The sequence below is a fragment of the Halichoerus grypus genome, chromosome 5 (genome assembly GCF_964656455.1).
Source record: "Halichoerus grypus chromosome 5, mHalGry1.hap1.1, whole genome shotgun sequence".
In the NCBI taxonomy this organism is placed as follows: Eukaryota; Metazoa; Chordata; class Mammalia; order Carnivora; family Phocidae; genus Halichoerus; species Halichoerus grypus.
Window position 1 is genome coordinate 15,357,834 of NC_135716.1, and position 11,998 is coordinate 15,369,831.

The 11,998-nt window shown below is 54.4% G+C and overlaps 1 protein-coding gene across 1 annotated transcript; it reads right to left on the minus strand.

The window, feature by feature from the left end:
* Window positions 1-1,014: 1,014 nt before the first annotated feature.
* Window positions 1,015-9,443, minus strand: TRIB1 (tribbles pseudokinase 1). The gene is made up of 3 exons (XM_036102639.2): window positions 8,337-9,443; window positions 5,960-6,252; window positions 1,015-3,453 (listed from the first exon to the last, which is right to left on the minus strand). Exons 1-3 carry the CDS (start codon window positions 8,694-8,696, stop codon window positions 2,988-2,990), a joined length of 1,119 nt encoding a protein of 372 aa, XP_035958532.1. The 5' UTR covers window positions 8,697-9,443; the 3' UTR covers window positions 1,015-2,987.
* Window positions 9,444-11,998: the final 2,555 nt, after the last annotated feature.

An 11,998-nucleotide genomic window follows, 5' to 3' on the forward strand; every position in this document is an offset into this window, starting at 1 on the left:
ATAGGTCTGCTTTCCTGGGTGATCTCAGCCTGAGTCCTAGAAAAACACAGTTGTGTCATCTGTCACTTCTGTTTGCCTCTTCATTTAAACCCAGGGTTGATTTATTCCATTCTAATTTTCACTGTGAGAACGAGTTAAAATTCTACCCCGTGGGAGGGGCCCTCAGAGGGGGTGTCAGACGGGGGCTGACCCGGGACAGGGGACCGTGGCGTCCCGGCCAAGCGTTCCTGATCCCACCGCTGGTTATGCCGACGTCTGGCTTGTGAAAGCTCAGAGCTAAACACTTTTATGTGCATTTGTCTGTATATTTGCTACGTTTTACAGTGTAAGGTCTTTTTTTAAATCATCCTCGATGCTAATTTACTTCCTTTAAAATAGATTCTGATGTAACCCAGAAGCTATAAACCTAATTATATAAGAATCCTTTCTTTCTCTTTACCTTTGTGATTCAAAATGATGTCACTTTGGTTTTTGCTTCCTTTATTTCCATTTTTACACTTACAGGGGAAAAAGGAAATGCCTCCATTAGCCTTTTTAATGAAATCTAATGGGGGGGGCGACTCTTACTCAGCAGGAAGCCTGGGATGCCCTCAGGGACACACGCAGACCTCTCACAGTTTGAACAAAATTCTGTTGGATTTGCCTGTGTCCACTTTTCTAAGTGGCCATAGCTTTCATCAAATTCTCAAGGGTCCCTGACCTAAAAAAGACCAGAGGCCAGAGGGATTGTTCCATTGCTCCTCTTCAAATGTTTCTCGGCTCTGTACCAGCCCACAGCCCTCACCCACCTGATTTCACCAAACTGGCTTCACCCATCAAAATGAATTTGCCCACTTCAATGGAAAAAGTGAATGGGTTCAACGCTGCCAAAGGTCATACATAATAATCATCAGCTGTTTACTTCTGCGTTTCCCCTGTGATATTCCAAACCCGGACGCCAGAGACCTTTGCATCCCCAGCATGAAGTTGCACAAGGCAGAAGGCAGACTGGACTCAAAAGGAATGCACCGCGCCTATTTACGAAACCAGATTTATTAAAATTTCTCTACAAGTCAGAAACGGTCGCCTCACTGTTCACATATATACACACGTACAGGAAGGATCTAGTGTTTCGAGCTTTCCCGGCAGAAGCCCCAGCTAGCCCAGAGTCCTCAGCCGGATAATGTATCACAGATACAACAGTCAGCAACCACGAGCACGTTAGTACGACAGAGGCCTCTGTCCTCCCTCTTCTCCGAGTCCCATGATTCTGTCAAGGTAATATTGCCGATAATCATTCACATTTCACGTGGTTTTAGACACGCAGGTTATTCAGACAGACACAGACAAAACAAGCCTCAGAGCCAAAACAATAAAACATATCGGACAATAGGTATAAAAGGTAAAATATATATATATATATATACACAAAGTACACAGTACGTGAGGTATACACAGCATTCTCACAATGCACGTTAGGTGTTTGCCTAGGCGTAGCCCTTAAAAATGACTGCCTGATTTTGTGCCATTTTTTTTCAAAATACAGTATGTTTGGTTTACCCGTTTAACCACCTGATTTCAGTACTGAGACATTTATTGATATTTTGTGTGTTCTGGTTTTTTTTAATGCGAGTTGCAGTTAAGCTCTAGCTTTTGTAGGTAGTGAGCTCCCATCTCTGGAAGCGTTCAAACAGAGGCTGGATTCCCACCTGTAGGAAGATGAAGGGAGGGCGGTGGGGGGTGGGGCTGTTTTTCTGCTTTGGGAGGTGGCAGAAAGAGGAAAGAAGTTGGATGAGATACTTTTAAAAAGGCTCTTCCGACTTTAAAGATTTGGGGCCATTTCACTCTAGATGCTGATTATAGAGACGTATTTGTAAACCACACCAAATTTAAAATACGAACAACCCATCATGCAAAACTGCAAACACACGCACAATGCCGGAGGCAGACCATATCCATGAAGGGTTAAAGTACAATCCTGGAAGTGGGTCTGAGAATCGTCTACGGCTCTCCAAAATTCACTTTCTCTAAAGCACAAAGATGTTTAACGTTTGCTCTGGGGAGAGGCGAGGAAAGCCTCCTCTTATCTTTCTCCTCCTAGACAAAATGCTCCACCCTGAGATGGTCTTGGGAACAAAGGCTAAATGCCGACACGTTTGAGGGGAACCAACAAAAGCTCACGGTTTCCAAGGGCTCAAGTTGACTTTACCAATCTGCAGTCTCTCTGTCTGAGCTCAGAGTTCTGAAATAGCCAGGAGTTCAAATCTGTTGTGATGCTTCTCCACGGTTAGCTGGTAAGTGCTTTTCTAGCGAAGAAGGGGACGTTTCAAGGTCAGAAAGAAGGCATTAGTGCAAATGAGGTCTTGGCAGGAAACGGAGGCGAGAGTCTGGGTTTGTCGTGCGGGCAGGCTCCCATGCTCCTCAAATAGTCTGCTCCCACAACGGAGCAGGGTCATTGGAAAATGTGAGGGTGAAGAAAGGGTGTGTGTTAAACCAAACCCCAAAAAGAACTTCCCAACAGAGAAGCTGGGGGAGTGACAGTCTAGCTCCCAAAGACAAGTTCAACGATGGCAGGTTTATTGGCCCAAAATGATTTGTCACCCTGTTAAGATATGGTTACTGCCCCAAAATGCCACTGTACCACTCACTTCCTCTCCCTTTAAAATGTTCACCTTCCTTTCACTCGACCACGTTGCTGTAGGACATCCATACTCTTTGCCACCTCTGCAGACTCGGAACGGCCCCGCATCTGACAGCAGGACCGTTGGCGGCGGGATGGATCGTGGAGAAGGGCAACAGCTTTGCAGGGCAGCCGATTAGAGCGTGTACAGCTCAGATCCATAAGGCCGCTCGTCGCAACAAATAGAGAGGGCTAGCGCCAGGTTGCGTTCAGCAGCTACAATCTTTACGCCATCACATATCTGGCTGGCAGCACGCCGCGAGGCCGGTCCATCTTTAGAAATGGAAATGCCATGTGTGAGAATTATGAGGTTTCTGAGGTTTGGGGATTAGCAGAAGAAGGAACTAATGTCACTGTCCTCTTGGTACTCTGGAACAATCTGGTCTGAAGTTCCTATTTCTGAGTCGACATAGCCAGGTTGCAAGACAGACTCGAACCAGGGATGGAGTAAGATCTCAGGAGCAGTGAGTCTCTCGGAGGGCTCCCGTCGCAGGAGGCTGCGAATGAGGCACCTAGCTTTGGGGGAAATGTGGTCAGGAATGCAGAACTGTCCACGGCGGATTTTGGAGAAGAGAGCACTGGGATCTGAGTCATGGAAAGGGTAGCGGCCCACCAAAAGGGTGTAGAGCATCACCCCTAGGCTCCAAACGTCGGCCGCCTTTCCGGAGTAGGTCCCCGTGGTGTTCAGGATCTCGGGGCTCACGTAGGCTGGACAGCCATGTTTGTCTGACAGAGCATCGTCTTCCCCCTTGATTATGTGTGTGTCTTCTAGACTTTCCAGTCTGAGCTGGCTTCTGCAGGAGAGGAAACAAGCTATTACTTCCAGATCAGCTGCTATGAAAAACAAAGCCTTCTCTATAATGGCACCCACAGGCACTAAAGGCAAAGGCCCAAGGAATGCCATTTACCCCTTCATCCAGTAAGCAGTGCCCTGCAACCACCCAGGACTCAGGATTTCACAAACCAATACAAACTGCAATAAACATTTGCAAAGTTATCGAGAGAGAGCCTGGGGCGGACGGTATGATGCAAAGCCCCAAATACTCTTCATTATGCTAGAGCTTAGAAGAGATATCCTAATAGGGTTACACAATTTACAAAGTTCACATTGCAGAAGTGGGAGCTTGTCTTAGGGGAATGCTGACATTTTCTACAAAGCTATCAGAGAAGAACAGTATATCCTACTTCTTCCGGGCAGGGGGCGGCAGGTGGGAGGGGACGGGGACTGAGCATCCTAAAGGCCCATCTTATTCTTATCATGCCACTGACTGCCAGGGCTACTTGGGCCCACACTCTAAACTACAGAACCTAGGGCCCCAAGTCACCGCTATTCTGCTCATGCTGTCAGCACTCCTGCTCATGCTGACATATACACACAGAGGGAACCCTTTCCACCTGGGCCCAGGCCGGGATAACTGTGATGGGAAAGGCTCCAGGAACGTTCATCACTTATTGGGTGTTTAACTGCAAAGCACACTTAGCCTGGACCAAGAGGTTATAGGAGCAAACAGAGGTGGCTGGTGGATTTCAGGGATGCAGGGCCTACAAACATCCGTACACACGGATGGCCCACCAACACCTGAGCCTATTTCTTCTACGTGGGGGTTTATCTGTTCAGGTCAGCGCTAAAGCCTGAAAAAAATCCTTAGGCAAAGGCTCCCTTCTGAAGCTGCAGGTGCCTCCTCATTTGGACCCAGCCACCCACGGTTCATGGATCCCCCAAAGCCCAGAGGCACGTGGGGAACCTCTATCATCTGGTGGCAGATTGTGCACCTCCCTGCTTCTCTGAAATAGCCCTGTTTCAGTAAGTCCCTGGTGGTGAAGTCAAATGCAAACATTTGGTACTGGCTAATGGGTCAATTTCTTTTCCTCTCAAAGGTCTGGTTGGGTTTTTTTTTTTTTTTTCTTCCTGCCTTCCTGTTCCCTGGAGTGTAGTATACATGTGCTAACTTCAGTATGTCCTCAGCCTGACCTCCCCGTCGTTATGTAAAATACCCATTGGTTCTGTAAACGGAAAATATGACTCAACCCGCACTGTCTGCCCCTGATTGGCTGCTGTAGTACTAAAACCCTGCACCTGTGCTGGTTACACGAATAGCGTCAGCCGGCCATTGCTTAACCCTCGGGTTGCCAAACTCCATGCACATGACAGTCGCCTGTGCAATGCGGATTTCAAAAGCTAGTAAGGAGGTGTGTAAGGCATGTTTCAGAAAATACATCAACATATCAAAGGAGCATGTTCCAGGAATTGGAAACTTCTCCATTGCAAACACTTTGCTTTTCTTTGCTAATCGGTATGTTCCAATAAGTATTGCAAGGTCAGATATAAAGCTATGCTTCATGGCAATTCAACCCTGTACTCTTTCCTACGATCTGGAGGTAAGGGTAAAAACGCACAGGTCGGGGCAGCCCCGCCAGAACAACTGCAACAAAATAACGCACACACACCCCCCCACCCACAATTCTGAACAACTGCAACAAAATAACACACACCCCTCCACAATTCTGCAAGGGTTTATTGCTCTTAATCGACCGGTAAGGAATATGGCCCACCTCTTAAAATCAGGTAAGGTTTATTTCCTGTGGCTTCTTGAATTCCCTTGCCTGAAACCTCAACTCTGAATCTTAATGTCTCATTATTCTCTTATCAAGCTCATCCTGTCCTTTATGAGGGAAGTCATGATCTATATTTAGCAACCAATTCCAGCCAACATCCATGTATTATTCAATGTGGCTATTTTCTGAAGATGTATCCAAACAAGAGGTCTAAAAGAGCCACCAGAGAATGTGAAGAAAGTACTGGGGACCAGCCCAAAGCGGAACAGGAACAGGGTACAAAGGAGGAGGGCAGAAGAGTGCAAATACAACAGTTAGCTCCGTGATACTTTCTAGGTACAAAAAAAAAAAAAAAAAAAAAAAAAAGCCCCCCACTTGGTTTAAGCAAGGATTTGAAACCTTCCTTTAGGCGTCAATGTTGTGAAGGACGGGTTGACCATTTGTACCCCAGAAGAACTGACCTTTCTGACCACAATGGGGAATAAACTTGATCCTGGAGTGGAAGTGGGGAGGGCATCCTGTCCTCATGTGACATCCCACAGAAAGAAGCACCAACGTGTCCCCGGGCCACATCCACGAGAGTGCAGAATAAACCATCCTTGGCCGTGGCTCCTCGGGAAAGGGCTTCTAAATACTAATTTTGGGACAACTGAGCCCTTGGCTTTGGTGTGAACCAACACTCTGCATCTAACCGCGGCACCTGCCCCGAAAGGCCACACGGGAGGAGCTGCGGAGGCTGCTCACCTCTCCTCTGTGGAGAAGACGAACTTCCTAAGCTTCAGGTCCCCGAGCACGATGGCTGACTGGTGGCAGTGGGCAACGGCGGAAACAATCTGCTTGAAGAGCCGGGCGGCCTCCTCTTCCCGCAGCCTCTTCCGGCTGCGCACGTAGGAGTGCATGTCCCCAAAGTCCTTCTCAAAGAAGACGTAGGCCTTGGTTTCCCCAAGGATCACTTCCACGATGCCGGTGATGTTCCTATGTGAGGGCAGCTGGATGTAAGGCCGGATTTTATCCTGGTAGTGTTTAATGGGGAACACCTGCAGAGAGAAGGTGACCCCCCCCCCGATTTAGGAGGCTAGGGAAGCAGAGGCTGCCTCCTGAATCCCAGACTGCAGCTCTCAATTGTTGGCCTTCGGTTGACAGTAAGGCTCCCTTCATTGACAGCCCCTTATCTCTGCTGCCCCACCTTATGCAGCCCCAGCTGCCTCTAACCACCCACCCCCCCCCCCCCCAGACCGGCAACATCGAGGGCTCTGGGCTAGCAAATATTCACTGGGTTACTATACGGATGGTTTAAAATAACTGTCTTCTATCTATGTTACCTCCTTTCACGAGGCCATCATCCTCCCCCACCCCCCGGGGAGAGCTAAGCCCTAAAGCCCCCACCCTCTGTGGCCCTTCCTTGTTTGCAGGCGAGGCTGCTGGAAGTAGCTGATGAAGGTGTCCCAACCTTCCATCAGCAACTCCCCCAACCCCGGGATCTCCAGGAGCTGAAAATGCATGACCTCCTGCAGACCCAAAGCTCTCAGCACAGAGCACACAGAATGTGGTGACTCTGCAGCCTCCAAGTGGAAGCAGGGGGCTGGGGAACATGCAGATCTGTCATTAGTCAGAAGGAACAGATGACTCGCAGAAAGACTGTGACAACACAGCCTTAAACAATCTGCCTACAGTCTGACTCAGGTATAAGCAGCCTGGAGTTAAAATTGTCACAGGAGGGATATGGGATGTTCTCCATGGTTTTTACATTTGTTTGTTTATCTCCCCCCCCCCACGGGGGGGGGGCAGCTCCCACCCCCACCTTCACCAGGGAAATGGGTAGTATCTCCTCTCAGAAACTAGCTGGTCTCTTTAAGGGCCTTTTGTTTGGTCCGGTTACTCATATCCTAGACTCAACTGGAAACGGTGACACACATGGGCTGTCACCATCTGGATTCAGCTATTATCTGCTCAGAGGAACTGGAAGGGGTTGCACAATGGCCAGACCCACCCCACCTCTGAAGCCTCGCTGCCCTGGCCCCGGCTAGAAAAATCTCTCTGCTCACCCCCCCGCCCCTCGCCCCGGCCCCACACAACGTATCTTCCCCAAACCGCTCTTAGCCCCAGCGACGAAGAAAAGATTCCCCCCCCCCCTTTAAACTGGGCTAGAGCATGCATTTGAATTTCATTCAGGTCGGACGGTAGGTGGCAGCAGCAAGCCCGGGGGGGGGCTCGGGTGGAGTTCAGGTGAGTTGCGGAAAACCCAAGAGCGACTTCAACTGAGGGGTGACCCTGTCTTTCGGTTGAAAAGGAGCAGCCCGGAAGCTCCTCGGGGATGTCTGAGACGGGTGTCAGGCTCGCAAAGGCTGGGCTGCGGGAATGTTCTGCGTCTAAGGGCGCTGGAGGGGCACGCGGAGGATCCCGATTCCAGGAGTTTTATCTTCTCCGGAATGGAATCTCTCGTGGTCAAAAGAAAATCGCTGGCCGGAAAACACAGGCATGAATGGAAGCGAGGGTTCCTAGCCGGCACGGGCTTTCCCACATTTCTGCGCCGGGCAAATCCCCCGCCCTGGCTGGAAGACCGCCTCAGAGTGCTCTCTGGGGAGGACGAGGCTCTCACCCGGCGCGGGTACAAGCCGGAATCCCCAAGCCCCGAGCCTGACACGGTCTTCCCACCCCCTCAGCGCCCACAGCTGAGCCCAGGTGCCTTGGAGCCCCGGCAGGAGAGCCGCAAGCTGCTCCGGGCTCCAAGGAGGCACCCACTGCAGGGCGCCCTTCCAGGACAAGGGGCGGGGGAAGCCACGAGAATGAGAGAAGGGGAAGGGCATGGCCCAGGAATCCATTTCAATTCCACAACTTATTTGGAACGCCGTGCGCTACACTGGGCGCCAAGCAAAGAACAGAGATAAAGCCCCCGAACACCGCACTTCCTCTTGCCTGCCGAGCCCGCATTACACCACTCCTTCCGAAATCCCTCAGTCCCCCAAAGGGTGTGAACCTGGCCAAATGCCGCCCACCACGCTCAAGTCACCGCAGGCGGCATCTGAGGCCCCCCGCGCCGGCGAGGGCGAGACCCCAAACACCTTTGCCGGCCACCGCGTCCCCGCAACCCCACGGCGGGTCCCGAGCCCCGGGCGCCTACCTTGCAGCGCAGCTCCCGGCCGGTGTGGATGCACAGCGCCCGGGACACATGCTCGCGCTCCGCCAGGGGCAGCAGCAGGTAGTCTGCGATGCGGCTGGGCCCCGGCGCGCTCCCGGAGGCGCCGCCAGCCCCCGGCGCGGCGGGCGGCGGCTGCGGACTGCAGGGCGAGCCGGGGGGGCTGAGGTAGTCCGGGGGGCTCGAGCACTCGGAGAGGCGCGGGCACTTGGCCGCCACGGCCGCCGCGTCGTCCGCGTCCAGCAGGCGTTTGGCCGGGGCGCCCCGGGCGGCCGGGAGCAGCAAGGCCGGGCCCCGGGGCTGCGAGGCGCCGCTCATGGCAGAGCGCACAGGACCGACCCGCATCCCGTCCCGGGACGGCCCCGGCTTTGTAGGTCCCGGGATCGGCGCGGGAAGGCGCTGCGGGCTCGGCGCCGGCGCCGCGACCTACTCCAGCGGGCGGGATGGACTTTGCAGACGGAGCTCGGCTCAGCCCCCACGGGGGGCAAGGCAGGAGCCGCTCCCGGGCGCTCGCGTTGCACGCGGGAAGCCGCGCGTCCGGCGGGGGCAGAGGCCGGCTCGGGTCCCGGGACCTCGGCGGGCACCGGCTCGGGGCGCCTGGCCGGAGGCGGCCGCCGCTATTGTTGTCGAGGCCGCCGACAGTCCCGGGGGCAGAGGCGGCGGCGGCTGGTGCTCCCGACGTCCGGAGCCGCGAGGGCAGGATTCCGCAGGCTCGGCGGAGCCGCGGAGCAATGCCCTTCCCAAAGCCCGAAGTCCCGGAGAGAAAGCCGGAGCAACTTTTCCGCGGCGCTCGGGATCCTGCGCGCTCCGGGGCTCCCGGCGTGTGTGTGAGCGAGCGAGACGCGCTCGGAGAGAGTGACTGAGTGTGAGTGAGTGAGTGTGTGCGCCGCACCGATCCCGGCCAGTGCTCTCCTCCTTCTCCTTTTCCTCCACCTCCTCCGCCTCTCGGTGACTCACGCTGTATACACACACACACTCACAGGCCGGGCTGTGTAAACAGTTGGGAAGCCGGGTTGAGCAATGAGGTGGCTGCGACGACTCGGGCCCTGCCGCCCGGCGAGCAGTCACCGAAGCGGAGGGAGGAGGCCGGGGCAAGGCGGGAGTGGGGGGGGGAGGAGGTGGAGCTGGGTCGCCGGGGGCAACGGGGGTGGCCCGAAGGCTGGGGATGCTCTGGGCTGCGCGCGCTCGGGCGCAGGTGGTGTGTCCCGAGCCAGCTGGGACGCGCGCACACGCCCCCCGGGCTGGGATGGGCAGGAGGCGGCGCGCGCCCTCCCGCAGGCCCGGGGCTCAGCGCTAGCAGCCGGGGGAGGGGGCGGAGGAAAAGTTCCCGTGACGTAAGGGTCCCAGGGAAGTGGGCGGGAGGGGCGGGGCCGCGGGGGGGAAGCGACCGCTGATTGGTGCGCGCTCCTCATTCACACCAAGCACAATGGGCTGCGGGCGCGCGCCTCGCGGTTCTCGGCACCAGCCGCTCGCTGCCGCGGGACGGTTACGCCGTTCGCCTCAGGGATCCCTCCACCGCCGCGCGCCTCGCGACCTCCGATTGGAGCCGTGGGCGCCGCCCAGGCCCGGCTGCAGCCGGAGGAAGGGAGGATAGGAAAGGTGATGAATTCCAGAATCAGTCATTCACCCCCACGCGGTAGTTCCGGGGAAGACCTGTGCGTGGTAGTGGATGTGGCTTTTTTTTTTTCCCCCCTTTTCCTTCCCCCTCCCAGCTCTAATCCCCAGCGTCTGTTCGCTTCCACAAATAGAACCTTCTGTTGGATGAAATAAAAGCAAACACTGGGCCTTCTGCGCTGCTTCCACCTCCACGCCCCTCCCGCGCCTGCCGCCCTCCCGGATTGCACGGAAATAGCTTCTCCAGGCTCCCCGGCCGCCCCTTCGCGGTGACTCGCAGAAAGAGCTTCCTGAGCCGGGGCCGGTGGGAAACAAAGGATGTGGGGAGCTGGCGGAAGGGGCCCACGTGGCTGCCGCCGGATTCCTGCCCCCTCCCCGGCCTCCGCACGCGCAGCAGGGTCTGGGGCCCCGGAGCCAGCCCCTGTTCCGTGGTGGGCGGGTAGGGGAGTAGAAGTCATTCTGGCCGCTGACTGTGATATGCCTACACCCGGACATCCCTGCCAGGTTGTGTGCGTACATTCGTGCAATGTGATTTGGATGAGCATGAAATGTGAGCCAGACCCCGCACCAAAACACCTCCGAGAAAATAACTTAAAATCTGCCGTTTTTCTTTCTTGAGAGAACCAGGTCAATTTGGAGTCTCTGGACACCCCACCATAGATAACTATTTCAGAGAGGCTCTGCACTCCTGCTCAACACTTGATTTTCTAGAAGGAGGTGGGACCCCAAGGATAAATCCTTTTACATATTAAATCTCCATTCATTCAACAGACACTAATTAAGCATCTACTAAGGGCCAGATGCTGGGGATTAGAAGATGGAAATGCAAATAATAATTGCTCACATTAATTGAGGTCTATAATGTGTCAGGCACTGTTCTTAGCACTTTACACATAATACCTCGTTTTCGTTTTACAACCAGCCTGTGGGGTTATTTTTTGCCCGATCTCATAGAAGAAGGCTTCAAAGATTTAAGTTCCTTGCTGGAGTTGAATAGCTAGTGAGTGGTGGAGCTTTCAGGCTCTTAAGCCCTCTCCCTTAAACTCAACGGAGAGATTACAATCTGTTTGGGAGAAAAGAGGACTAGGGAGGAGTGCCAGCTAGAAGGAGCATTTGACCTGGGGCATGTGTGGGATCGTGAGATCGTTGCTGGGGGGGGGGGGGCCGCGGGGTATGAATGGTGGCTATCAGGGGAAGCAGGGTTGGCTCAGAGACTTGCAAGGGTGGTGGGTGCTGAGCCTGCAGAAGTCGTGAAGGGCTCCAGGGCCATGCTGAGGAGGCTACACTTGGTCCTGTGGCCAGGACAGAGCCTACCTGAGGTTTTCTTTCTTTCAGTTTATTCTGTGCCAGTATTTAAGATCCACTGAGCTACCAGCTGGGCATCTGCACTTGGATGGCAAAGTCAACATGAGCCATCAGCACCTTCCTCCAAGGGGTATACTTCCTTCTCTGTCTTCCGAGAGAAAGGCATCGCCAGGACCCACCCCACCCACCCTCCAGGGCACTCATTTCCCCTGGAATCTGCCCTTTTCCCATTCCCCATAGCCAGGCCCCGGGGGCATCCTAGACCTCTCTGAGCCATCCCCTGCCCTCTGCGCAGCTCTCTGGGGCTGCCCCTGGCAAACTGTTTCCCATGCTCTCTTGCCCACTAGCTTCCAGCCCCATTTCCCAGTGGGAGGTCCTAGAGGGAGACGGGAAGGTGGGAAGCTGCTCCTTCTTTCTTCCCGTTGTCTCTGCTTGGGGTACTGGCTGCACCTCTTCCGTGGCTCTAGCTCTGCCTCGGCAGGCCCTCTGTATGGCTCTTGGGATGTGCTGCCAGGGCCCTCTTCCGGATCGAAGGATTTCTTCCTCCAGTTGCTGGGATTGCCTTTTAGGAGGCCTTTTTTGAAAATTGCCTTGACTGAGAAGAGCTACCTTGCCCAAGGTCACACACCCTTCCCAAGAGGTCTATATCTAGTGGTTGGGCTAAAAGGGTCCAGCCTCCTTGCCCCAACTTGGTTGGACTCTGAAGGGCATCCCAGCTTCAGACCTCC

Coding starts and splice junctions, on each gene's coding strand:
- TRIB1 (XM_036102639.2), bottom strand. CDS start 8,696: ATGCGGGTCGGTCCTGTGCGCTCTGCCATGAGCGGCGCCTCGCAGCCC. Junction 6,253..8,336: donor GCCGGGAGCTGCGCTGCAAG/GTAGGCGCCCGG, acceptor TTCTCTCTGCAG/GTGTTCCCCATTAAACACTA. Junction 3,454..5,959: donor GTCTTCTCCACAGAGGAGAG/GTGAGCAGCCTC, acceptor CCTCTCCTGCAG/AAGCCAGCTCAGACTGGAAA.